Source organism: Ochotona princeps, chromosome 25, assembly GCF_030435755.1.
Source record: "Ochotona princeps isolate mOchPri1 chromosome 25, mOchPri1.hap1, whole genome shotgun sequence".
NCBI lineage: Eukaryota > Metazoa > Chordata > Mammalia > Lagomorpha > Ochotonidae > Ochotona > Ochotona princeps.
In genome coordinates, this window is record NC_080856.1 from 20,578,300 (window position 1) to 20,600,398 (window position 22,099).

Here is a 22,099-nt window from a genome sequence, read left to right on the forward strand (position 1 = left end):
AACAAAACCCACCTTCTTGCTAACTAGCTAGCTACCCCTTCTGGCCTTTTCCTCCGGTTAGCCCCCACAGTCACTCTCTCTGTATCCTAGCTCAAAACATGCACTCATTTTGCCTTAAATTCTCCGTATCCAATTAGTCCCAAGGGTCCTTCCTGTTGCCTCCAGCTTCCTTTTCTCTTTGCTAACATTACCACCCTGCCCTCAGTCCTGGGCCCTTCTCACCTAGACTTTAGCAGTAGCTGGATTCTCTAGCCTTCATCTGAACTTGTGTCTCTTGCAAGCAATCTCCCATTTCCAGATCCCTCTTGTACTCAAGCAGATTGATAAAATAGAGGATCCTTTCTTGGCTCACCAGTCTGTGAGTCATCTGGTCTACCTCTCTCTCCCAGCTGCATTCCCTACTGCTCACTAATGTTCAGCTCCAGAACACTGGGTGACTTACACCATGATTCTCATGTTGGAGCACCCATATACATTGCTGCCCACACCCTTGCACCACTAGGCCCTCTTTGGGAAGTGCCCCGGGTAGTTCCAGCTCTCAGAGTTGTTCTCTGAAGGAAGACTATAGGCTACCTGTGCCCCTCAATCTAGTAGTAGTGTATATCCCTTCTGAAGTTGCACGCTATTACATGATGGCTCATTGGAGGCCTCTCATAACTCCTAGTTGGGCATGTTAGGGCCTTGTGTGCTTCCAGACACTCAGGGTTTGGGGTGAAGAGATGAGTGAATGGATGACATGACTTCACACAGCAACAATGGATCACTTTCACTAATGAGTTCATTCGAGCAGAGAAAGGCTCATCAGGTCGCCCAGGTCTCCACATACAGCCCCCACAGGGCATGGGAGACCTGCCCAAGAGTGCATGGTCATGCAGGAAGCTGGCCCCAGGCATGGCTCATCTCTTTCTTACCTGGTAGAAAAATGGCAGGTTTCCAATGAAAGGAGAGGGCTTGGGGTGTCTGATGCCCAACTTCTCCAAGCGTGAGAACGCTGACGTGGAGTACCTGCAAGGGGAAACAAATTGAAAAATGAAAAATTGGAGTTTGTGTTCCCCTTAGGAGTAGAATTACTGAGCTCTCTGAAAATAAGGACAGAAGAAGTTTCCAGTTATTACACCTAAAGATGGAAGAGAGGTAGAGGCCTAGAGGAAAGTGAGTAGAACAGGAGCTGAGAAATTCTTCCTTAGGGAATAATGGCTTTGAGATCAAGGAGTCCACAAACCTGGATGCAGTGGTATATGCAGCCCACCACTCCCCTGCCCCGCTTCGAATCTCCATCAATAAACTATAGGCTTGTTTTTTAATTGTGTTTATCTATTTGTATCAGAAATAAGAGACAGAGAGAGGAGGACAAAGGAAAAAACGAAAGAGCATGAGGAAGAGATCTTCCATCCTCTAGTTCACTCCCGAATCTTCACCTCAACCGGGACTGGGCCAGGCCAAAGCCAGGAGCCAGGAATTCCATCCAGGTCTCTCACCTGCAAATCAGGAAGCCAGGTCCTTGGGCCAACATCTGCTACTCCCAAGCATATTAGCAGGAAGCTGGATCAGAAGTGGAGGGACCAGGGCTGGAAGCTGCACTCTGATAGGAGATGCCAGCTACCCAGGCAACAACTTAACTTGCTTAACTTACTACCAGCCCCAGTAAGATGTTTTTAAGAACACACCTCTCCCTTGCTCGGTTTCTTTGCCCCAACTCTGTCACAAGCAATTGCTCAGAAGGCCAGGCAGAAAGCTAGCAGTGGTAGGAAATAAACTCCCCAAGCAATTCGGTGCAGCCTTTTGTCCAGACTGGTCCCAGCTCTTTGTGCATCATTTGTCTCTTCCCACATTCCTTAGCCTAATAAAAGCAAATTAAAAATAGGACCCAAAGCACACCATGGAGGGGAAAGCTATCACCAGTTGCTTACAACCTCTTAAAGCCTTTGCTTCCCAGCCTGCTACCATATGGGAACCATATTTTTCAACCCCAAACCAGTAAGCACGGCCCAACTGGTTATTGTGGCACTTGCCAAGAGAAAGCAGCAGTCTCAGAAATGCAGCGCGGCTGTCAAAACATTGGAGTTATAGGATATTTCAGCAGTTTATTGGAACAGAGGGATAACACAGTTATAGTCAGAACCAGCTTAGAAAAACCTAGACATGTGGCCTCGATCCCTAACCAGCCAGCCAATTAGGTCAAAAGTTCAGTTAGTTCAGAAAAATTAATGAGTCAAACTGGGTGTTTAGCATCATGCAGAGATCAGCCAAATCACAATTTCGGAGCAAGGAAAAACATAGAGAACTACACTACAGTCTGGATCTCCAAGAGGAGGAAAAAACCACTCCTCAATAGAAAGGTAGAATGTTCACTGTATTCTTCGACTTTTCCCTTTCATGCTTACAGTCCAACAAGGGGCACTAACAATAAAGACACTTTGGGGAAGGGTATGGTGGTACGCCGGGTTAAGCTCTCGCCTGAGATACCCACATCCTAAGTCTCCACACTCCTAGGTCAGGTTCCATCTGTTCTGCCTCTGATTCAGCATCCCACCAGCAATCGCATCCTGAGAGGCAACAGCTGATGACCTGGGTATCTGCACCCATGTAGGAGACTTTGATGGAGTTCCTGGCTCCTGGTTTTAATCGGATCCAGTCCTGGTTGTTGAAAGCATTTGAGAAGTACACCAAAGGAGAAAAGCTCACTCCTCTCTCTCTCTTCCTTCCAAATATACTTTAAATAAAGTAATACATCAGTCAGAGCTGGCATGTGGCACAGCAGTTTAAGCCTCGCCTGGCAGTGCTGGCATCCCATTTCAGAGCACTGGTTTGAGTATCGACTCCTTTGCCTCTGATCAAGCATCCTGCTAACTCATGTAGGAAAGCATAAGATGAGTGTACAAGTTCCTGGGCTCCCACTGCCCGTGGGGAGACCAGGATGGAGTTCCTGGCCCCTGCCTTGAGCTGGTTCAGCCCTGGTTGTTGCAGCCACGAGGATAGAACTAATAGATAGAACACCTTTCTCTCTGTTATCTCTCCCTCTCTCTCTGTCACCCGCCTCTCAAATATATAAATATTTTAAAAATAACGTTCAAGAAAATAACGTTCAAGGAACAACCTGTTTTTCAAAGCAATGGGTATGTTTTTAAAGCGGCCACACCAGAAAAGCACACAGAGTAGCAGAGGTAGGCAGCAGACTCTTACCTCTTTAAAGAGTTCCATCTCTAGGGCATGATGGGGTTTGCATGACTTCCCAGGGCATCACACTTAAGTTCATGCTCAAGTGGAATTGCCAGCCATGTTAAAGGGCCCTGTGTGAATTGCATGGATAAGTCTCACCAACCTCTCTTTCATTAGTGTATGTACTAAAAATTGGTGGTACAGTTGGGAGAATTATTCTTCCATATAGATGGTATTTTCAGTAGTTTCCCTTCTACTCATGAGGAAAGAACAAATGAGTTTTTCTAATCCACTTAATATTTTCTTTAACACCCTTAAATCTAGTGTTTACTTCATTTATTCATCAGCGTTTTTTAAATTCTTTTCTAAATGTACTCTCTAATGAGAAAGAAATATGTAGATCTTGGGCCATGTAATTACCTCTTAATTTTGTGATTATCTCTCTTGATTATCTAATTAAAGGACAAGAAGTTGGTGCCTAATTACACATGCTAATTAGTATGCAGGTCCATCCCCAAATTATGTAACTCCACTTATGAAAACACTGCTCGTGTGTCTCTGCACAAAATTCAGACATTTTCAAACATATGGCACCAGCCGAGAGTGTCCTGGAGATAACCACAAACTTCGCTTTGCAGATTGGACCCAAATATAGAAGCTGAGTGTGTACAGTTGGGAATTGGTTAAGTATTGCCAACGTTACTGAGCCCCTGCTACCAAATACACAGGAAAGGCTATTGCTACCCCATTTATGGGAAAAAATCCCACAGTGGGCTCCATGGGTCTCACTCACTTCCTTCTTTGCACCCTTGTTTTGTACTCCTAGGATCCCCAGTGCTGCCCCCTGTTGTATCATGTGAAATAGATGGAACTATATCATCCCCCAAAAGACCAGGACCCTATTTGGGAATAGCATCCTGTAAATATAGATGAGGAGTGACTAGTAGCCTTTTAAAAGATGTTCACGTTGGTACAAAGACACACAGAGAACATCAAGTGACTCTGAAGGCAGCTGATGCCAGCAACAAGCAAGGAAGGATTCTCTCCACCAGTTTCACAGAGAACAGAGCCTGCCGACACCCTGCTTTCAGCCTCTGGTTTCCAGAACTGTGAGACAGTAAATCCCACATGGTGTTTTAAGCCACTCCTTTTTGTGGTGCTTTGATTTGGCAGCCACAGGAAAGTGATACCCCAGAAATACCCATGAATGAGTTCTACAGTCGATGAAAACAATTTTCAAATTTTTAATTGATTTATATACTTGAAAGAAAGGCAAAGACAGAGATATTCTATCCAGCGGCTCATTCCCCAAAATTCCTGGAATAACCAGGGCTGAGCCAGGCCAAAGCCAGGAACCAGGAACTCAAACCAGGTCTCCCATATGGGTTACAGGGGCACAACTACTTCAGTTAGCACCTGCCACCTTCCAAGATGCACATTAGCAGGAAGCTGGAATTGGGAGCAGAGCTGGGACTCAAATCCAGACCTTCCAACATGGGATGTGGGCCTTCTAGCCAGCTTCACCTGCTACACCCAGTACCACCTTCTTAAAAAGATGTTTAAAAAAAATCTGTTACCTTAAAAATTTGTCAACATATCAAAAATTTTATGCCAAATTGTATCATTAAGTCCTGTGCCATCCAGGAAGCCGCAGGTGGGCTGCCATGCTAGTGTGAGATGCAGGTAGTATCTAGTCCTTACATTCATCCCTTGTGGTAGAACAGCTTTTCTTGGTTGGGAATGGATGCAAATGTGCCCCCAGTTATGATCACGGACATCTGTCATTGTTTACATTAAGGACACTTAAGTTAGAAAATGACAATGGGAAGTATGGGTAGCCTCAGGTTGCCTTCTCTGGGTTTATTTTCACAACTAGAGCAGTCCCACCAAACTGCTATAGGATAAAAAATCCCACCGAGCTGATGGTGCAAATTAGTGTCCATTCTGGAACAAATTGAACCATACAGATCATTTTCAAAATGAGAATCGATTTTTAAAGGTTGGAAATTTCCCAATATTTTGTTTTTTTCAAAACAAAAGCTCCCCTCTGAATGGATTCAACAAGGGTGGAAAGTCCATTGTTTAGCCAGAGTGGCCACTCACAACACACTGGGGGATACTTTGCTGAATCATGTATTAAGGTCAAATTGCTTGAGGCTTGGAGCCAAAGAGGGAACCAGTTCAACGACAGACAGCTCACCAGCCTGGCGTGTCTGAAGACACAGTGCAAGAACTGGCTTTTCCAGGATGCAGAGCAGCCAGCTCACTGCCTCATTCATTACCCCCTCACCATCACCACCACACCATCAAAGAATTCCTACTAGGGGAGCTGTTTGGGGGGAGGATTTCAGAAGCCCCTTACTTCTTTGAAAGTCAAAGACACTTCCTTGGGGTGTTGTGATGATCCGAGGGCAGTAAAATTTGGGAGCACCAGGTCAAACACCTGCTCTCTGCTGCAGAAGAGAAGCCCTTTCCTATGGTTAATCAGTGGATGGTTCTCACAGGCTTTGCCAGAAGCTCCAGAAAAAGTTGTGGTTACATCAGAAGCCTAATTAGAGGCAGGCTTTAATCACTTGCAAAAGATTTTGTTAAGAAACGGGAGCAGAACATGACATTTGCTGCTTTCCGGAAGATCCTGCTTGAAATGTTGTGAAATTTGGAAGAAAATCTAGAACATTCATGGAGAAAAACTACTCTCATTTTGTTGTAATTCTTCTTCACTTTCTCTCTGTGTATTTTTTTTTATAGCTGAGATCATGTTCTCTGTATGGTTTTATATTTCTCTTATTTGGGTTCTTCAAAGTACTTTTTCATTTAACATAAGCAAATACAATCTTTTTTATTAATCCGTTATGAATATTTATGGCTACATTCCTCTTATGGACATACCACAATTTACTAAACCATCGCCATTGTTAAATATTTAGGATGTTTTCAATTTTTTTGGTTAATTTATGTTATGTTACTACAATGAACATTTCTGAACATCAGGATTTTCCAGATTTTTGCACATGAAAATTTTCCAGTCCTGAAACTCATGAGTCACTGGTTTTAAATGCTAGTACGCAATGTCAAGTGCTTTCCAGAAAGTCTATTCCAGTTACGTTCCACCGTTGGTGTGTCCATTTCACCAAAAGTTCCCATGAAACTCTTTCCTAATTTGATAGGCAAAATTAACGTACCTTGATATCTGCATTTTTTATCAGTAGAGAAAGAGAACTTTTTTCGCCATCTCTTCTCCAGTTTCAAAAATATTTTCTCCCTTTCCCTCCCTTTCTCCCCCTCTCTCCCCCATTTTGTCTCTATCCCTCTCCCCCTTCCTGTCTTCCCTCTTTCCCTCCTTCCCTTTCATCCTCTTCCCTTCCCCTCCCCACTTCCTTTCCCTTTCTCTTCCTTTCCTTTTCACTCTCTACCACCATTCATTCCTGCTACAGTCTGTCTCAGTGGCAGGCAGAACCAGGCTGCACCAGCTAAGTGAAGAATTGATTGGAAAGCCAGCAGCTGCTGATAGGTAACTACAAGCTGACCTCACTCACATGCCGGAGCATGGAGAGAAAATTGAGTACATGAATTCTGAATGGCTTCCAATCCTTTAGGAAATAACTGGTAGTTGACTTGGCAATCCATTGCCGCCTACTTCCTTACCCCACTCCTCCTCACACCAATACCCACACTGAGAGAAACCACAAGGAGAGAAAAGTGTTTAAATTGTGCTTCCAGCAGGTGACCCTGGGGAGAAATCTTGGAGTTAAGTGTGAGGTCTCTCAATTGCCCTTCTATCACACCGCCTCTCTGCTCTGCCATTATCATCCTCAAGTACAGTTCCCCCCCCACCCCAGGACCTTGCCCCCAACCTGCCCTGGGGCTCATCTGTGCTTTTCTCTACTAAAACACATCCTGCAAACAAGAAAGTTCATTCCCTTTATAATGGCAGGCTTTTCCCTCTGCTCTAGAATAAGGATTCAGTGTCTTGCTCAGGGCACTTCCTTTCACACTCTCAGAAGTCAAATCAAGAGGAGGTTTGTTGAGCCAGGTTCTATGGTGAGAGATGAGAGACGTTCATAAAAATAGGTGTCTTTGGCTGGTGTTACTACAACTCCAGCATCCCCTTCTGGAATGCTAGTTTGAGTTCTGAATCCTCTGCTCCCAAACCAGCTCCCTGTGAATGCTCCCGGAAAGGCAGTAAATGATGATAAACTACATGCATTCCAAATACCAACCTGGCTTGCGCTCTCTCCCCCTACTGCTGTCACTGTGGCTTTCAAGTTAACTAATTAATTTAAAAAAAAATAGATATCTCAATGGGATCCTGATGAGATAGATGATACTCATAAAGGAATAGCCAAGAGACATTGTGTTTACCACCCTACCCTCTTTTTCCCTCTGATCTATAATGCCACTTCCATCATACAGCTTGGAGTCTATTTTGATCCATTTGTCTAACTTGTGCCAATACTTCACCATTGTAATGACTGTAACTTTTTTTTTTTTTAATTGGAAAAGTCAGATCTAGAGAGGAGAGACAGAAAGATCTTCCATCTTCTGGTTCATTCCCTAGTGGCCACAATGGCTGGAACTGAACCAGTCTGAACTCAGGAGCCAGGAGCTTCTTGTGGGTCTCCCATGTGAGTGCAGGGTCTCAAGGCTTTAGGCTAACTTGGACTGCTTTCCCAGGCTACAAGCAGGGAGCTGGATGGGAAACGGGGCAGCCAGGATGTGAACCAGCACCCATATGGGATCCTGGTTCATGCAAGGAGAGGACATTAGCCACTAGGCTACCACACTGGACCTTATGGCTTTATTTTTTTCTTTTTTTTTTTTTAAGATTTTTATTTTTAGTGCAAAAGCAGATTTATAGAGAAAAGAAGAGACAGAGAGAAAAACCTTCCATCCATTGGCTTACCCCCCAAATGGTCATAATAGCTGGAGCTGAGCTGATCCAAAGGCAGGAGGCAAGAGCTTCTTCAGGGTCTTCCATGAGGGTATAGGCTCCTAAGGAATTAGGCCATCCTTTGCTGCTTTCCCAGGACATAAGCAGGGAGCTGGATGGGAAGTGGAGTAGCTGGGACATGAACTGGCATCCACATAAGATTCCAGCACTCACAAGACAGATGATTAGTCAATCGAACCATTATGGCCAGGCCTTAATTATCGTAACTTTAAAAACTAATTTTATGATCTAATTTTTTCATATTGACTTGGAATTAGTCTAGTTAAATGAAGAAATCTGTTGACCTTTTTCAGGAATTGCGTTAATTAGATCATGTCAGAATTATTGCAATAGTGAGTGCTTTTATTCATGAAGGCATCATATCTTTTCACTGATTCTGTTCTCTCTGACCTTCAGTAACATTTTATTATTTCATACCCAGAAGAGTGTCTTTCTCCTATTTACATGTACTTGTTACCAATACCGCTCACTTGAAGAAGCACCACTTTTTCAATGCCCTTCTTGCAGTGGATGATCGTTCTAAACTTTCCAACTAGTTGTGCAAGTTTATGTGAAATCTTTCTGAGTTCCAATGTTGACAATTATATTTTGTGAACATCTACCAGATCCCTTTCTGTCTAATCCTTTTGTCTCATTTTTCACTTTCTTACTCCTATTTTTACTGCCTGGGACCGCTAGTCCAGTGTAAAAAGGAAGCCATGAAAACGAGAATTTTTTTTCCCCTTACATATGACTCTATAGCAAGTAATGTTTCAAAATCATGCATGAAATTTTGCTGTAGACTTCTGGTACATATCCTTAACTGGATTACAGTCATTTTCCTCTATTCCAAGTTTAAATCTTCATTGTTGTTTACAAGAACTCTTTGTCCTTTGATGTTGCTTATTTCTTTCAGTTTGCTAATGATTATTCTTAATAATTTAGCTCACTTATTTTCAGTGGTTCCATTTAGAGCTATAAATCTCCCTCTAAGTACCTTATTAGCCGCATCCACACATGTTGAAATGTAGTGTTTTTATTGCCTGATTATGGCAGTCTAATAGGAAATTTCTGAATATGAAATGTGCCATTCTCAGAGGGACAGACATATTGACAACACAATCCTTTTTGTTTTTTGCAACTTCTTTTGTTTTTCAATTATGTCTAGCCCTTCCATTTAGGGAGGAATTTGTCCCCAAAAGCCCGGAAAAGAAAATCATTCACAACCTTCATTCTTGTGGGGGGAAAAAATAAGAACTGCTGAGTAAATGCAAGAGAATCTGGCTGCTGTGCAGTTCTTCCCCCAGCAGCACACACACCACAAAGCATAGTCACGTCTGGTACTAGCCTGAAAACAGCTCGCTCACAACACTGGAAAGATGCATCATACATTTATACGATACACAGGAGTAATACCAGCATGATATTCTTGCAATTTCTAACAACTTTTCGTATTTCCCGTGTTCGTGGACTCTGTCCATTGTGTTGTATAAACCTTCCAATGCTCATATAAACATCGATATAAGTGTTATTCTGCTGTTATGGGATAGGAAAGCACAGCTTGGAGATGTTAAATAATGTATGCAAATGGCAATGCTGTTGAGTGATTGTGTCAGCATTGAAAGCAGGTCAGCCACGTTTCAAACAGGTGTTGTGGTCCTTTCCCTCTGTGACCTGTCCTTTCCTGCCCTCTTGGCGAGGACCTTGGGGATAAACCACTGCATGAGAACATGCAGAGAATTTGCTGAGAACAAAGGCAGGTTGCTAAGAAACCAAATGTATAATAACAACAGATACTAATGAATTGATGCTCATGAGGAAAGCGAGTCTTTATGTATCTACAACCAATCCCTTCACTTCTGCTCCCCTGCCCATCTTACTCATTATTCTCAATGATTCTTTCCCTGTAATTAGCGCTTCTTTTCTTTTTTATACTGAATCATTCCTATCACTATACAAGCATATTCTAGTGCCTTCCATCTTAAAGGAAAAAGGCAAAGGCTTTTGACTTCAACCTTAGTTTTCTCTTTTTTCTCTCAGTAGTTTCCTTGCAGTCTGCAGCTGGCTCACTCTCCTCTAATCTCAGTTCTTCCTCTGCCTGTTCCCACAGCTTGTCTTCTGTACTCACAACTTCACTGCGACTGACCTGACCCTCACAGGGTCACTGATGGTTTTGATCTGGTCACTCATCATTTCCTGCTATCCTTTTCAATCTCCCCACAGCATTTTAATATAGACGAAGGCTTCCTGCTCCCAGCAGTGCCCTCTTTGTTCCCACGACATCACTCTTCCTGGTTCCAGGCTGTTCCTCAGTGTCCTCGCCAGCTCCTCCCCTGCTATCAGTATTTAAATGCCACCTACGGGGTCACCAATCCTACCTTTCTGCCTCTAACTCCATCTCCTCCATCAAACTCTACTCCTCCTTCTCCAATTGCTAGCTTGATGATAGACTATTGGGCATCCTAAACTTAGCATGTTGAAATCTGATTTTCTGTGTTCACCCTAAATCCCTTGCTTACGAGTCAGCTCTGCCTCATCATTGCAACTTCAAGCCACCAATTGCTCAGGCCAGAAACCTCTGAGACATGGCCAGTTGTATAATTATTTGAAATATGCTTACTCTTCCCTATCCCATTCCCAGCAGGTGCTGTGATGACTAGGTACAGAGACTGGAGTGATGTAGCCATGAACCAACGGAGGCAAGTAATAGGTACTCCCCTGGAACAACCACAAGACACAGGCTACCAGGAGTCCCAAGTCAGTCTCACTGGTCTAAAGTCAAGGTGTTAGCTGGGCTGTATCCTTCTGAGGGGTCTGGGGAAGTGCCTTGGCGCTTGTGCCATGTCTTGTTGGCTGGCAGCCATAGCAGCTCCATCTCTGCTGGCAGCCAATCCACCACCTTCTGCCTCTGACTACTGCCGAGTCCCTTTAAAAAATTTTTTTTTTAACTTTTAAAGACTTATTTATTTTTATTGGAAAATTAGGTTTACAAAGAAAAGACAGAGAGCAAGATCTTCCACCTGCAGGTTCACTTCCCAATTGGACACTACAACCAGAGCTGAGCTGATCTGAAAAGAGGAGCCAGGAACTTCTTCTGGGTCTCCCATGTAGGTGCAGGGTCCCAAGGCTTTGGGCCATCTCTACTGCTTTCCCAGGCCACAAGCAGGGAGCTGGATGGGAATTGGGACCACCAGGACACAAACCGGCATCCATATGGGATTCTGGTGCATGCAAGGCAAGGACTTTAGCCACTAGGCTACTGTGCTGGGCCCTGTTAAGTCCCCTTTTTAAGGACACTCCTGAAAGGGTGACTGCAAGTAGGGCTCACCCAGATTGGCTGGATCCTTTCTCTCTCTCTAGATCCTTAACTGAATTTTCAAAATCCCTCTACCATACGAGGAGTAGAACAGACATCTTTGCAGGTCCTTACTCAGCTACTGCTGTGCACAGATCCTGACTTTATTTTAAAGTGTGCCGGAAAAGGAGAAGTGCCTGTGGTGAAGACACGAGCTGGCCTCGGCTTCCGGTTTAGACAGAAGGGGACAGCCCGGCCCCTGACTCGCACAACAAGGAACCAAGTTTTAGTAGCAAACCACCCACGCAGCAACTTTACAGAAGAACACTTTACAGAAAATACTGCCTTTGTTTATTAATTGAAAGGCAGGGAGACACAGAGTAATAGAAATCAAGAGGTCTTGCAGCTGCTACTGCAATACCACCTCCGTTCCTGGCCCTCACCCCCATCCCCACCAAATACCCATGACGGCTGCGGCTGGACCGAGCTGAAACCAGGAGTCTGGAATTCAGTCAGAGTCTCCCAGGTGGTTGGCAGGGATTCCAGGATTTGGGTCATCACCTGCTCCTTCCCACAGTGCACATTAACAGGAAGCTGCAATTAGGAGTAGACCTGGGACTCAAACTTTGGCACTTTCTTATTTGAAAGTCAGTGTTACAGACAGAGAGAAGCAGACACAGAGGAACAAAGATCTTCCATTTGCTGGTTCACTCCCCAAATGGCTGCAACTGCTGCAGCAGGCCAGGTCAAAGCCAAGAGCATGAGCTGCTTCTTCTGTGTCTCCTGTGTGGGTTACAGGAGCCCAGGGCCTGGCCCACCTTTCACTGCTTTCCCAGGCACATTAGCAGGTAGCTGAATTGAAAGTGGAGCAGCTGAGACAAAAATCAATGCCCACGCACCAGTGTGGCAGCAACAGGCTATTCCTTCACCTTGCAGTGCTGCCATCCGAAATGCATGCTGTTTTTTGTTCTGGCTGCTTCATTTCTGTCCAGTTCCTTGCTAATGCTCCTGGGAAAGCAGCAGAGGATGGCTCAAGTCCTTGGAGCCACTCACCCACATGAGAGACCCAGAGGAACCTCCTGGCTCCTGGCTTCAGACATCTCAGTCGCTGCTGTTGGGACAATTTGGGGGAGTAAACCAGCAGGTGGAAAACATCTCTCTCCTTCTCTCTGTAAATCTATTTTCAAATAAAAAGAAATAATTTTTTTGTAAAAAATCCAACACCCAATTGGGATGCCGATACTATAGGCAGTGACTGTACTTGCTGCAGCACAACATTGGCCTCTAAAATATGGTAGTTTAATCCAAGTGCTTCAAATGGCATGCAGGCATCCCAAGTGGCATCCTAATTGCTATGCCAAAACGACTGCCCCTGTAAATTTGAAAGCAAGTCATTCAGCTTATGAGTTCATAGTGCAGACGGCTAACTAGCTTTTCAATTTTTATCCTAATTTCACGGTGCAGGGAAATCAGCAAGTCTCAAGTCGTACTAAGACCTCACTCGTTTAAAACCAGGCATGTGTACAACATCTGTAAAATGTTTGCTATATCTGCAAGTCATCCATTCTCTGACTTACTTGCCAATGTCCTTTAAATCAACTTAAATGCATTATTTTACAAGCAAACCTTACGTTATGATCACAAGTCAGTACCATTTCTGTAAAGAAAAAGTAATGATAAAAATACACCTTGACAATTTGATATTAGATTTTCTACCTTTGTCTATATCTACAGTGTCATGATATACTTAAATAGAAAAATATTAAACTTGTGACTGTCTTTAAAGGACTATACTACTGTGAGAAGATGGGGGAAAATAGTGGGAGGGGAAAACGCAGAAGGAGAAGGTGGAGAGAGAAGAGGAAATCTCTCTACCTACAAAACTGTATCATGGAAAAGAATAGCAATAAACAATAAAAAGGTCTAATAAAAAAAATAAGCACTTAACAATGACAGATTTTAAGAGGTGGTGTACCTGAAATGATCTCATCTGCCATCATGGGCCCTGGGCCACTGCTGGGAAAATTTAATTCCTAAGAATAGTCCCTGTAGACCCAGGATCAAATGCTACGCAACTTGCTTGCTCTGGTTCAGTGGAGAGCAGAACACCATGGCCAGACAATCGCAAAGGAAACCTCAGCCCTCTCCCAACACACTCTGCATGAAGACAACCAGCAGGCCAACTGGTGCGCATGCGCAGCCTCTACCTGCTGGGTTGGGATGCTGCCTGATCTTGCCCATGTCACTTACAGTCTGGTGAGCAGACATTCAGCTGCAATGACGGACAATTAAGCACTGACACTAGGATCCTTGCAGCCAAGCAGCGTCACCTGCAGAGGAGGTGCCGGTAGAAAGAAATAATTTCCTTTTCAACTATGTTTCTGCCCCACTACAGGGTGGTGTTTGTTGACCCTAAAAAAAAAGTGACAAATGGTCCCCCTGCTGATTATTTCTCCATGAAGCCAGTGGGCAAAAAACCCCTAGAATCTTCCAAGGACAACTTTTTCACAGAAACTCATTAAGCTGGAAACAGCTGTCAGAGCCCACGCAACAAACCAGAGTCATATCCTGGCACCAAAATCGGTGAAGGTGCTAGAAGGGACAGCTACCTTGAAAGGGCTGGTCTACCAAGAGGCCACAGGGCTGGGGGTGCAGTGAGAGGCTGACGTGGGAGGACCACAGATGTAGACTGTGTTAAAACCTGCTGAGGTGCCCTGTTTTGTAATGCAGCATGTTAGGCTGAGCTTGCAACACACGCATCCCACATCAGCAATACCGATTCCAATCTCAACTGCTGCTTTTCGAATCCAGCTCCCCAGTAATGTGCCTGGAAAAGCATTGGATGGTAACCTAAGTACCTGGATTCCTGCTGTGCGTGGGGAACACCCAAGTGGGATTCCAGGCTCCTGGTTTCAACCTGTACCAGATCTTTCTTTTCAGAGCTTTTGGAGAGTGAACCAGTGGCTTGGTGATCTCTGTCTCACCCTCTCTCTGTCTCTTTTAAGTAAATCAATGCATCTTAAAAACTCGGTATCTTCAACTTTCTCAAAAATTCTTTAGAAGTAATAGGTTTTGTTGTATTTTTTGTTTTCAGTTTTAAAAAGATTTATCCAGTTCCATTGGAAAGGCAGATGTATAAACAGAAGGAGACACAAAGATCTGTCAACTGCTGGTTCACTTCCCAAGCGGCTGCAACAACTGAGCCGAGCCGATCTGAAGTCAGGAGCCAGGAGCCAGGAGCCTCTTCCAGGTCTCCCACATGGGTAACAGGGTCCCAAGGCTTTGGGTCATCCTTGACTGCCCTCCCAGGCCACAAACAGGGAGATGAATGGAAAGCAGAGCTGCCAGTATTAGAACCAGCACCCATACAGGATCCTGGCATGTGCAAGGGAAGGATCCTATCCACTAGGCTACTACGCCAGATCCTTTGTTTGCATTTTTAAAAAAACGTTTATTTATGTATTTGAAAGAGAGACAGAGATCGTCCATACACTGGTTTACTTCCCAAATACCTGCAATAACCAAGCCTGGGCTGTGGTAAAGCTAGGAGCTAGGAGCTTATCTTTCATCTTCCCCATCAGTAGCAGGGACCCCATCTTTGAGCTATCACTGCTGTCTCCAGGGGCGCACATTACAAGGAAGCTGAGATCAGGAATGGAGCTCACCCAAACTCAGGCACGTCACTGTGCGATCTGGAAGTCCCAGGCAGGGCCTTCACACGTGCATCAAGCAAACATGCCTCAGATATGCCCATCTCATCCCAGGAAAACCCAGCCCTTCAAGAAGGACAGAATTTCTATCTTGTAGCACTGACATTAGCAACCGGTGCTGATGCTGGAGTTGTGGTGGCAAATGTGGAGTAAGAGTGAGCCCTGAGCTGCGTCAGCCTCAGCTTGGATCTCCATTCTCCACCACTCTACACAGTTGGCCACCAAAGGATTCTGGGGCAATGCCTCACTATTTGCCCTAATAAGAATTTTAAAGAGATGAATGATGGCTTTTCAGCCAACAGTAAACACAACATGAATATACATGCAACCTGTATTCCTACTTTAAATACAGAACAAGGCAGGTACTTAGCCTAGTGGTCAGGACCAGTATAGCCCAGACTCAAAGCCTAGTTGTAGCTCCTGACCCCAGCTTCCTAACAAGGGCATCCGGGGAGGTAGCAGTGATGGCTCAAGTCTTGGGTCTTTGGAGTGAATCAGCATATGGGAATACTTACATACTCAATCTCAAATGGATAACTACAATTTCAAATAAACAGAAAAAGGCCATTAATTATATAGTAAGGTCAAAGTGCTGGATCAGGGCACTTGAAATAAGTCAGGAAGCCACTGTTACACCAACTTTCACACACACACACACACACACACACACACCCCACACCTCCACAGCACAACAGAACCTTGTACCCAAGCTGCAGATGTAAACACACATAGATGACTGTTAATGTTAAGACTGTGCCAGACTGAAATGCACTGTTTGTAAACATCCCCTGCTTCTCCCAAATCACCTACACTCCTCGTTACATGACAGCATGACTCTCGTAAGTGCCCATCACAATTTACGACAGGAAAGTGATGAGCCAACCACAAGCTTTGTGACTTTTAAATTAACACAGCCACCACCTTGTGAAACCTCAGAGCGCAACAAGGCTTCGTGAATCTCTGTTTTCCCAGACTACAATCCTCTATCAGCCCCAAATAAACTTCATTTCCTCTATGCTTGACGCGGATGACTATTCTAGGTTGACAAAGTATTGGTTATTTACTGAATTAAAAACTAAGCTCCACCACCTCGAGCCACTGTGGCAAGCCCTGGCTCACCCACCAAGAAGGTGACCTAAAAACAGGATGTAGGGGGGAGGAGTTGCTTCGCATCAGCCAAATCCAAGATGGTGCTTCCAGAAGTCTGGAACCCTCATTACACCCTCATTATAATGTATTAGTGCGTAGCAGAAGCCATACTCCCTCAGACCCTAACAGCTTACAACTCCCATAACAACCCAGAGACGGACGTGACCTCACAAGGAAACGTGGAGGCTCTGTGATTCCTAGAAGTCGCTAACTTCTCAGAAAGAGGATGTGTATGCTGCCCAGTCACATTCATTTGCGACTCCCACAAAGGCGTGGGAGGGGTGGTGCTGGTCGCTGGAATGGGGTAGCTTGTTTTTACATGGCGGCTCTGCTCCCACCTTGCTGGCTCACCACTGTTTTCTAGCTCTCATCGAAGCCACACAGGATCCTCAGCTACCCGGTATCAGAGGCAACAGAAAATCCACTCTCACTTGGCAAAACAAAATAAAAAACGCTTTTCTAGGATCAAGGAGTGGAAAAAAAAGTAACAGCACTATTAAAAGTATAGACGGTAGGCACGTTTAAACAGAAACTCACATATTTAAAGATTTCGATGCTGTCTCTTACATTAGGGCACTTGCAATAGGTCACGGAAAACGCATATCAAGAAAAAACAAGTTTAAAGATTGCTTTGCATCAAAGGAAACTTAGCTTTCAATTCCGTTTCCACAAATTTTTACAAACAGCCTCCTTGCTAGGCTGTGCATGCCTCGTGTGTGTCAGGGGCCTGGAAGCCCAGCTGTGGCTCCTCAAGAAAAGGCGGTAACAGCTCCTGTTCCATCATGCTTGTCCTGGGAGCCACGGGAGGACACTGCTTTCTGGGGGCTCCGCTCCCTCACCCTCCCCCAGCGCGGAGCAACGCAGTCCCGCTCACCTGAACGCCAATCAGCAGCCGCTTCCTGGTGGAGACCCGGCCCTTTCGCAAGAGTGGAAAAAGCGCACTGTCACCCTCGGTCCTCAGCGCAGCATTGCCACAAAACATTTTAAAGGACTCTTGCTCGTCCTGGAACAGGGAAGGGGGTTGGGGCCGCCGCCCTGGAGTTCCCTTCTATCACTCGGTCTGCCAGTTAGCAGACTGGGCCTTCCTGATAATTGTGCTCTCAGGGTAATGGCTTGTTTAAGTAATTGATGATGTTGTCCTCATTGGGGAATCCTAGCACATCAAAGGACATTGAGAAGCCCAAATTCACCTACAGTCGGAATTAATCACTTTGTCAGGCGCAACAAAGGCCCTCTTGCTTTGTTAATAATCCCAGAGGAAGGAGCAACCCTCGGTTAAACAAGGAAACGGTGGTGCCTTTAATTAATGTTTCAAGGAACTCAAAAGTTGCTTTTTTTTTTAACTTGTTTTACTTCTATAAAAATGAGTAGACAATGCATGCAAAGCAGACATTTTCCAAACCTCAAATGCAGGCAGGGTGAGGCTAGGCTTGGCTTGGGTTCCTAGAACAGGCTCCGGGGATTTTTGTAGACCACCAGATCAGAGTGCTATTGCTTTGGGTAGAGGAAGTTAGACCCAGCCTATGACTCCCAACGCTGCTCTGCAGCCTTGGCACTTCCCCTTGACCCAGAGCTTGGCCCTGGGGATACCACTAAAGTCCTACCCTCCCCAACACCGCTGAGTCAGCCTTTCAGGCTGCAGCTCCCAGCTGGGTGCCACAGTACCTGCGCTCCTGCTGACTTTTGGCGCCCAGTGGTCTCTCATAAGACTTTCTGGACAGCTCATGCCTCTTCAGTCTCCCCAAGTAAACACAATAGCTTGAGTCGAGCTGATCTGAAGCCAGGAGCCAGAAGCTTCTTGCAGGTCTCCCATATACATACAGGGTCTCAAGAGTTTGGGCCGTCCTCTACTGCTTTCCTAGGCCACAAGCAGGGAGCTGGATGGGAAGTGGAGGAGTTGGGACACAAACTGGAGGCCCTATGGGATCCCAGCATGTGCAAAGTGAGGATTTAGTCCCTGAGCCATCGTGCCAGGCCCAGCCTTCCACTCTCTTTACCATCGCTTCATGCCTGTCTCCCTCCTAAACCCCAGGCCTTTGACTGGTACCCAATTCCACTGCAGGCCCCTCTCGGATCCCCCAGGCCCCGTCAGAGTCTCAGGGTCCTGCAAATCTGGAATGGGAGATTGGACCTATGACTGTAATGGTTCCACCTCAGCTGGAGTCTCCTCTCTTGGGTGACTTGGATCCTCCCCAAGGCCAACTAGGAAGTCAATGAGGAGGCTGAAGTGGGAGGGGGGTCAGTCTGAACTACACTTAATTCAGTTGGTTGATATAGACTGTGGATTCCATACCAAAGATGAGTAAGACACAGCACAGCCTGTGGGGGACAAGGCAGGTACCTGGGGCTGGACCCCGGACCAGGGAAAGCTGGGAAAACTGCCTTCTGTGTGTTTCTTAGCCACTCACTCCCCATGGCTCCCTAACTGGTCACCAGTTGGACACCTGAGTGACATCTGACTCGCGTCTTGGTCCTCATCTGCCACCAGTCAGCACATGCTATCATTCTGCCTGCAAACCCTCTCTTGACTGAGTTCACCCCCAATCTGATGCCTAACCAACACGGCCCTAAATTGGGGCCCCCGTGATCTCTCCCTCGTTCATGGACTCTTCAAGGAAGTCCTGCACTTGTGTCCCCCACTCAGCCCTCCAAACTAGGGAATGTGGCTGACATGCAGATGGGACCAACGCTGAGATCCTGCTCAGAAAGTCTCATTATCTCCTTGTCACTTGCAGACCCAGTCCTCGTTTCCCTTCATTTAGCATACAGCGCTTTTGATGCTCTACCTCTGGGCGGACTCTCCAGCTTACCACAAGTTGTCCCTGTCCCCACATTAGGCTCAGGCTATCTTGCATGACTCTGACCTGAGTGAGGCCAAGTTATACCAGGCTATGAACCATGCCTTCTGCAGGGACAGGACTAAGGTAATGGGAGTAAAGTTTTCAGGGCACAACATTTAAGGAAGCCCAGGAAATATACAAGTGCCACCCCTTGTCTTGCATAGTCTATGAGCCAGTGACTCCTTAAAGATTGCACTACTATCATCAGTACCTCCTGCCTCCCTCACAGTGATCCCTGCCTGCTCTGCCCTCTGACAGTGTTTCTGCCCTCTTTCTCCACATGACAAGTCCTGATCCTTCTGTTCAAAGGCTTCCTCCAGGAGCCCACCTAGACTTTTTTGAACACTCACGGAGATATTTTCTTCAGCTGCTTAGGGCTTCACTGATTCCCTACTGTGGAGGATTGCCAAGGTGGAGCTGGAGAACATGGTGTATTGTTTGTGGGAATATAATCCTGCCTAAGTTCATTATTTACTGTACCTGGTTCTGTTTCCATCGTGTGAGCTTAGTCATCTGTAGTTAATCCTTTGTTTTTCTGAAGTCCTTAAAAAACCCTGGAGACCTTGTTGTGAAAGCGACATCTGCTGGAGTGAATCCTGGCAGATAATTACATTAGAGCCCAGCAAGGACAGAGGACCATCAGGGACACTTACACCTCTGGCTCCTGCATGATAAAAGGGAACCATTCCTGACTCTACCGCGTGGGCCGGGAGTCCTTCTAAGTGCTTCACACACAGGTGTGCTTGATCCTTTCATCCCGCATTCTGTGGGAGACAGGCTGTGGCTGTCATCTCCATTCTGCAGATGGTAAAGCTGAGGCTCAGAGATCACACAGCCGGTAAGGAGCAGAGCAGAGCTTCAAAGCGAAACTGCTCAGATTCAGAGTGCATGCTCTCAGCTGGCAGTGTCCACTGCTTCTTGTTCTGTATTTGCAGAGCAGAAATGGCCTTGACCTCTTCCTGTCTACCAGCCAGGGGACAGAAGGCTCTACTTTGTTCACTGCTGTGGATTAAGGAATCAAAGACACACACACACACACACACACACCATTAGAGAGGCACATGCCATTCTACAGTGCTCTACTATTCCCAGGATCCATGTCAATTGATCATCTTAACACTGAGTCCAAAGGGCTCCTAGATATGAAATAAGGATGGATAATTGTGCAGTGAAGGCCTGGCCTGGGCAAGAAGTTGAAGGGTTGTGCCAACTGAGTTTAGATATCTCTGAGTTGCCAGTGTTGGTATGCAGGAATATTGGGCATTTGCAATGGATGCATGGAATGACTCTTCTTTTATATGAACCCTCATAGGCATTCAAACAGATTTCCCAATTGCATTGGAGTTATAAACCCAGCCAATATTTCTGTGACTCACCCAATTGCATGGGAAAGGCCTGGGAAACCCAATTGTGGCTCTCAGGTTGGCAGACAGCTCAAAGAGCTTAGACAACTCACCGTTAACAAAGGAATATTGTTTCCAAAAAACCCACTTTTAATCCCATTGCATCTTGTTTGTTACTACAGTCACTAAATCTATCTTGACCTGATTCTTAGTGAGTTCTCCCACTGGTCTTTGACCATCTCTTAGCTACAATGCTCAACTGTGGGTCTAAATAGAGGTTATAGAAAGCAAACTTAAGCATTCCAGTCTAATATCAACATCTCAGTGCCTGTTGCATATCAGTGTGGTTCAACCTGGTCCTTTCCCTCCCGCATCCCCCCTCCATGGCCTTAGACTAAGTGCAAAGATCTACAGGACCTGCCTGGCCCTTCTCCGTGGCCTGCCCATCTGGGTCTGGTCCCTTAGCTGCCCCCTGGGCCTTGAGGTTCATCCCATTAGTATAGTCTCTTGTACTGGTCCTGACACACTAGCCTTCCCTTGCTCATTGACTGTTATTTAACTACTGATACAAAGCAGATTACCCTCAAACCTAACTGACTTCAAATAGCAAACGTTTATTTTCTTAGTGCCTGAGGGTCAAGAATCTGGGATCAGAATAGCTGGTGGTTTGGCTCAGGCTCTTGCGGATGGAGACCATGGAGCTGGAGAACAAGCTTCTAGAACTGCTGGCAGGCTTTGCCAGGGGGACTTCTCTGTGGGTTTCCTCGGCATAGAAGCTGACTTCCCCCAGAACAAGCAACTCAAAAGAACAGGAACCAGGGCTCAGGAGGAAAGCTCCAGGCATCAGCAGCTTCATTGTGGAGGCTGTTGCATGGTGATCACCTATGCTACCTGCGTGCTGATTCCTGTGCAGTGGGGGAGACACTGCGCATTGTGTGGCCAACAAAATCCGGATCCCCATGAGGTGCTTGGAGGCCAAATATCACATCACCTGCGGCCTGCTTGGGTGGCTTTCATGGGATGAGCTCCTTCTTCCCAAAAGTGCAGCTTGGGTTTGTGAGGCTGGTCACAACCTCATCCCACCACTGAGCTCTCTCCTCCTAAGCTGGTGTATGGAAGCAAGAGCAGGTGAGCTATGCCTCACCCTCTAAGCATGACTTTAGTGCCCACTCTGGGTCTGGCACTATCCCAGATGCCATGTACATCACTGACAGCACATACAGGATCACCTTCACTGTTACTGGAAAGATAAAATCAAGGAAACTTCAGATGAATATGAAATTGTTATGTGTTAGCATCAGACTGGCCCATCAAACAAAATCTCAAAAACACCTGACAAATGATGAGACTTTCACACTCTAAAATCCTTATGTCCATTCTACAGATGGGAAAACTGAGACTTAGAGGCTGACCCAAGGGTCTGTCTAAATGAAGGTTCTGGAGCCTCAAACCAAACTGCTGGCTTGGCTGTGCTGGCTCAGCAAGTTCAATGAGGCGCAGGAGACAGCGTTAGCGTCCTGATACCACTCTATCAGATCACCACAAAAAATGCTTCAGCAGTCTCAATCAAAATATCTTCTGAAGACACTAATGGAGAAACCCTCCCTGCCTCTCTCTAGTTTCTGAGAGTAGTCAGTACTCCTTGGTACTGGCTGGCTTATACACGCATCACC

The 22,099-nt window shown here is 45.7% G+C and overlaps 1 protein-coding gene across 1 annotated transcript in view; it reads right to left on the minus strand.

The window, feature by feature from the left end:
- TBXAS1 (thromboxane A synthase 1) overlaps positions 1–22,099 on the minus strand; it is a 157,728-nt gene that overhangs the window by 120,260 nt on the left and 15,369 nt on the right. Inside the window, exon 2 of the mRNA XM_004594473.3 lies at positions 912–1,005. Coding sequence (XP_004594530.2) covers positions 912–1,005 — 94 coding nt within the window. The remainder of the gene's footprint in view (positions 1–911; positions 1,006–22,099) is intronic.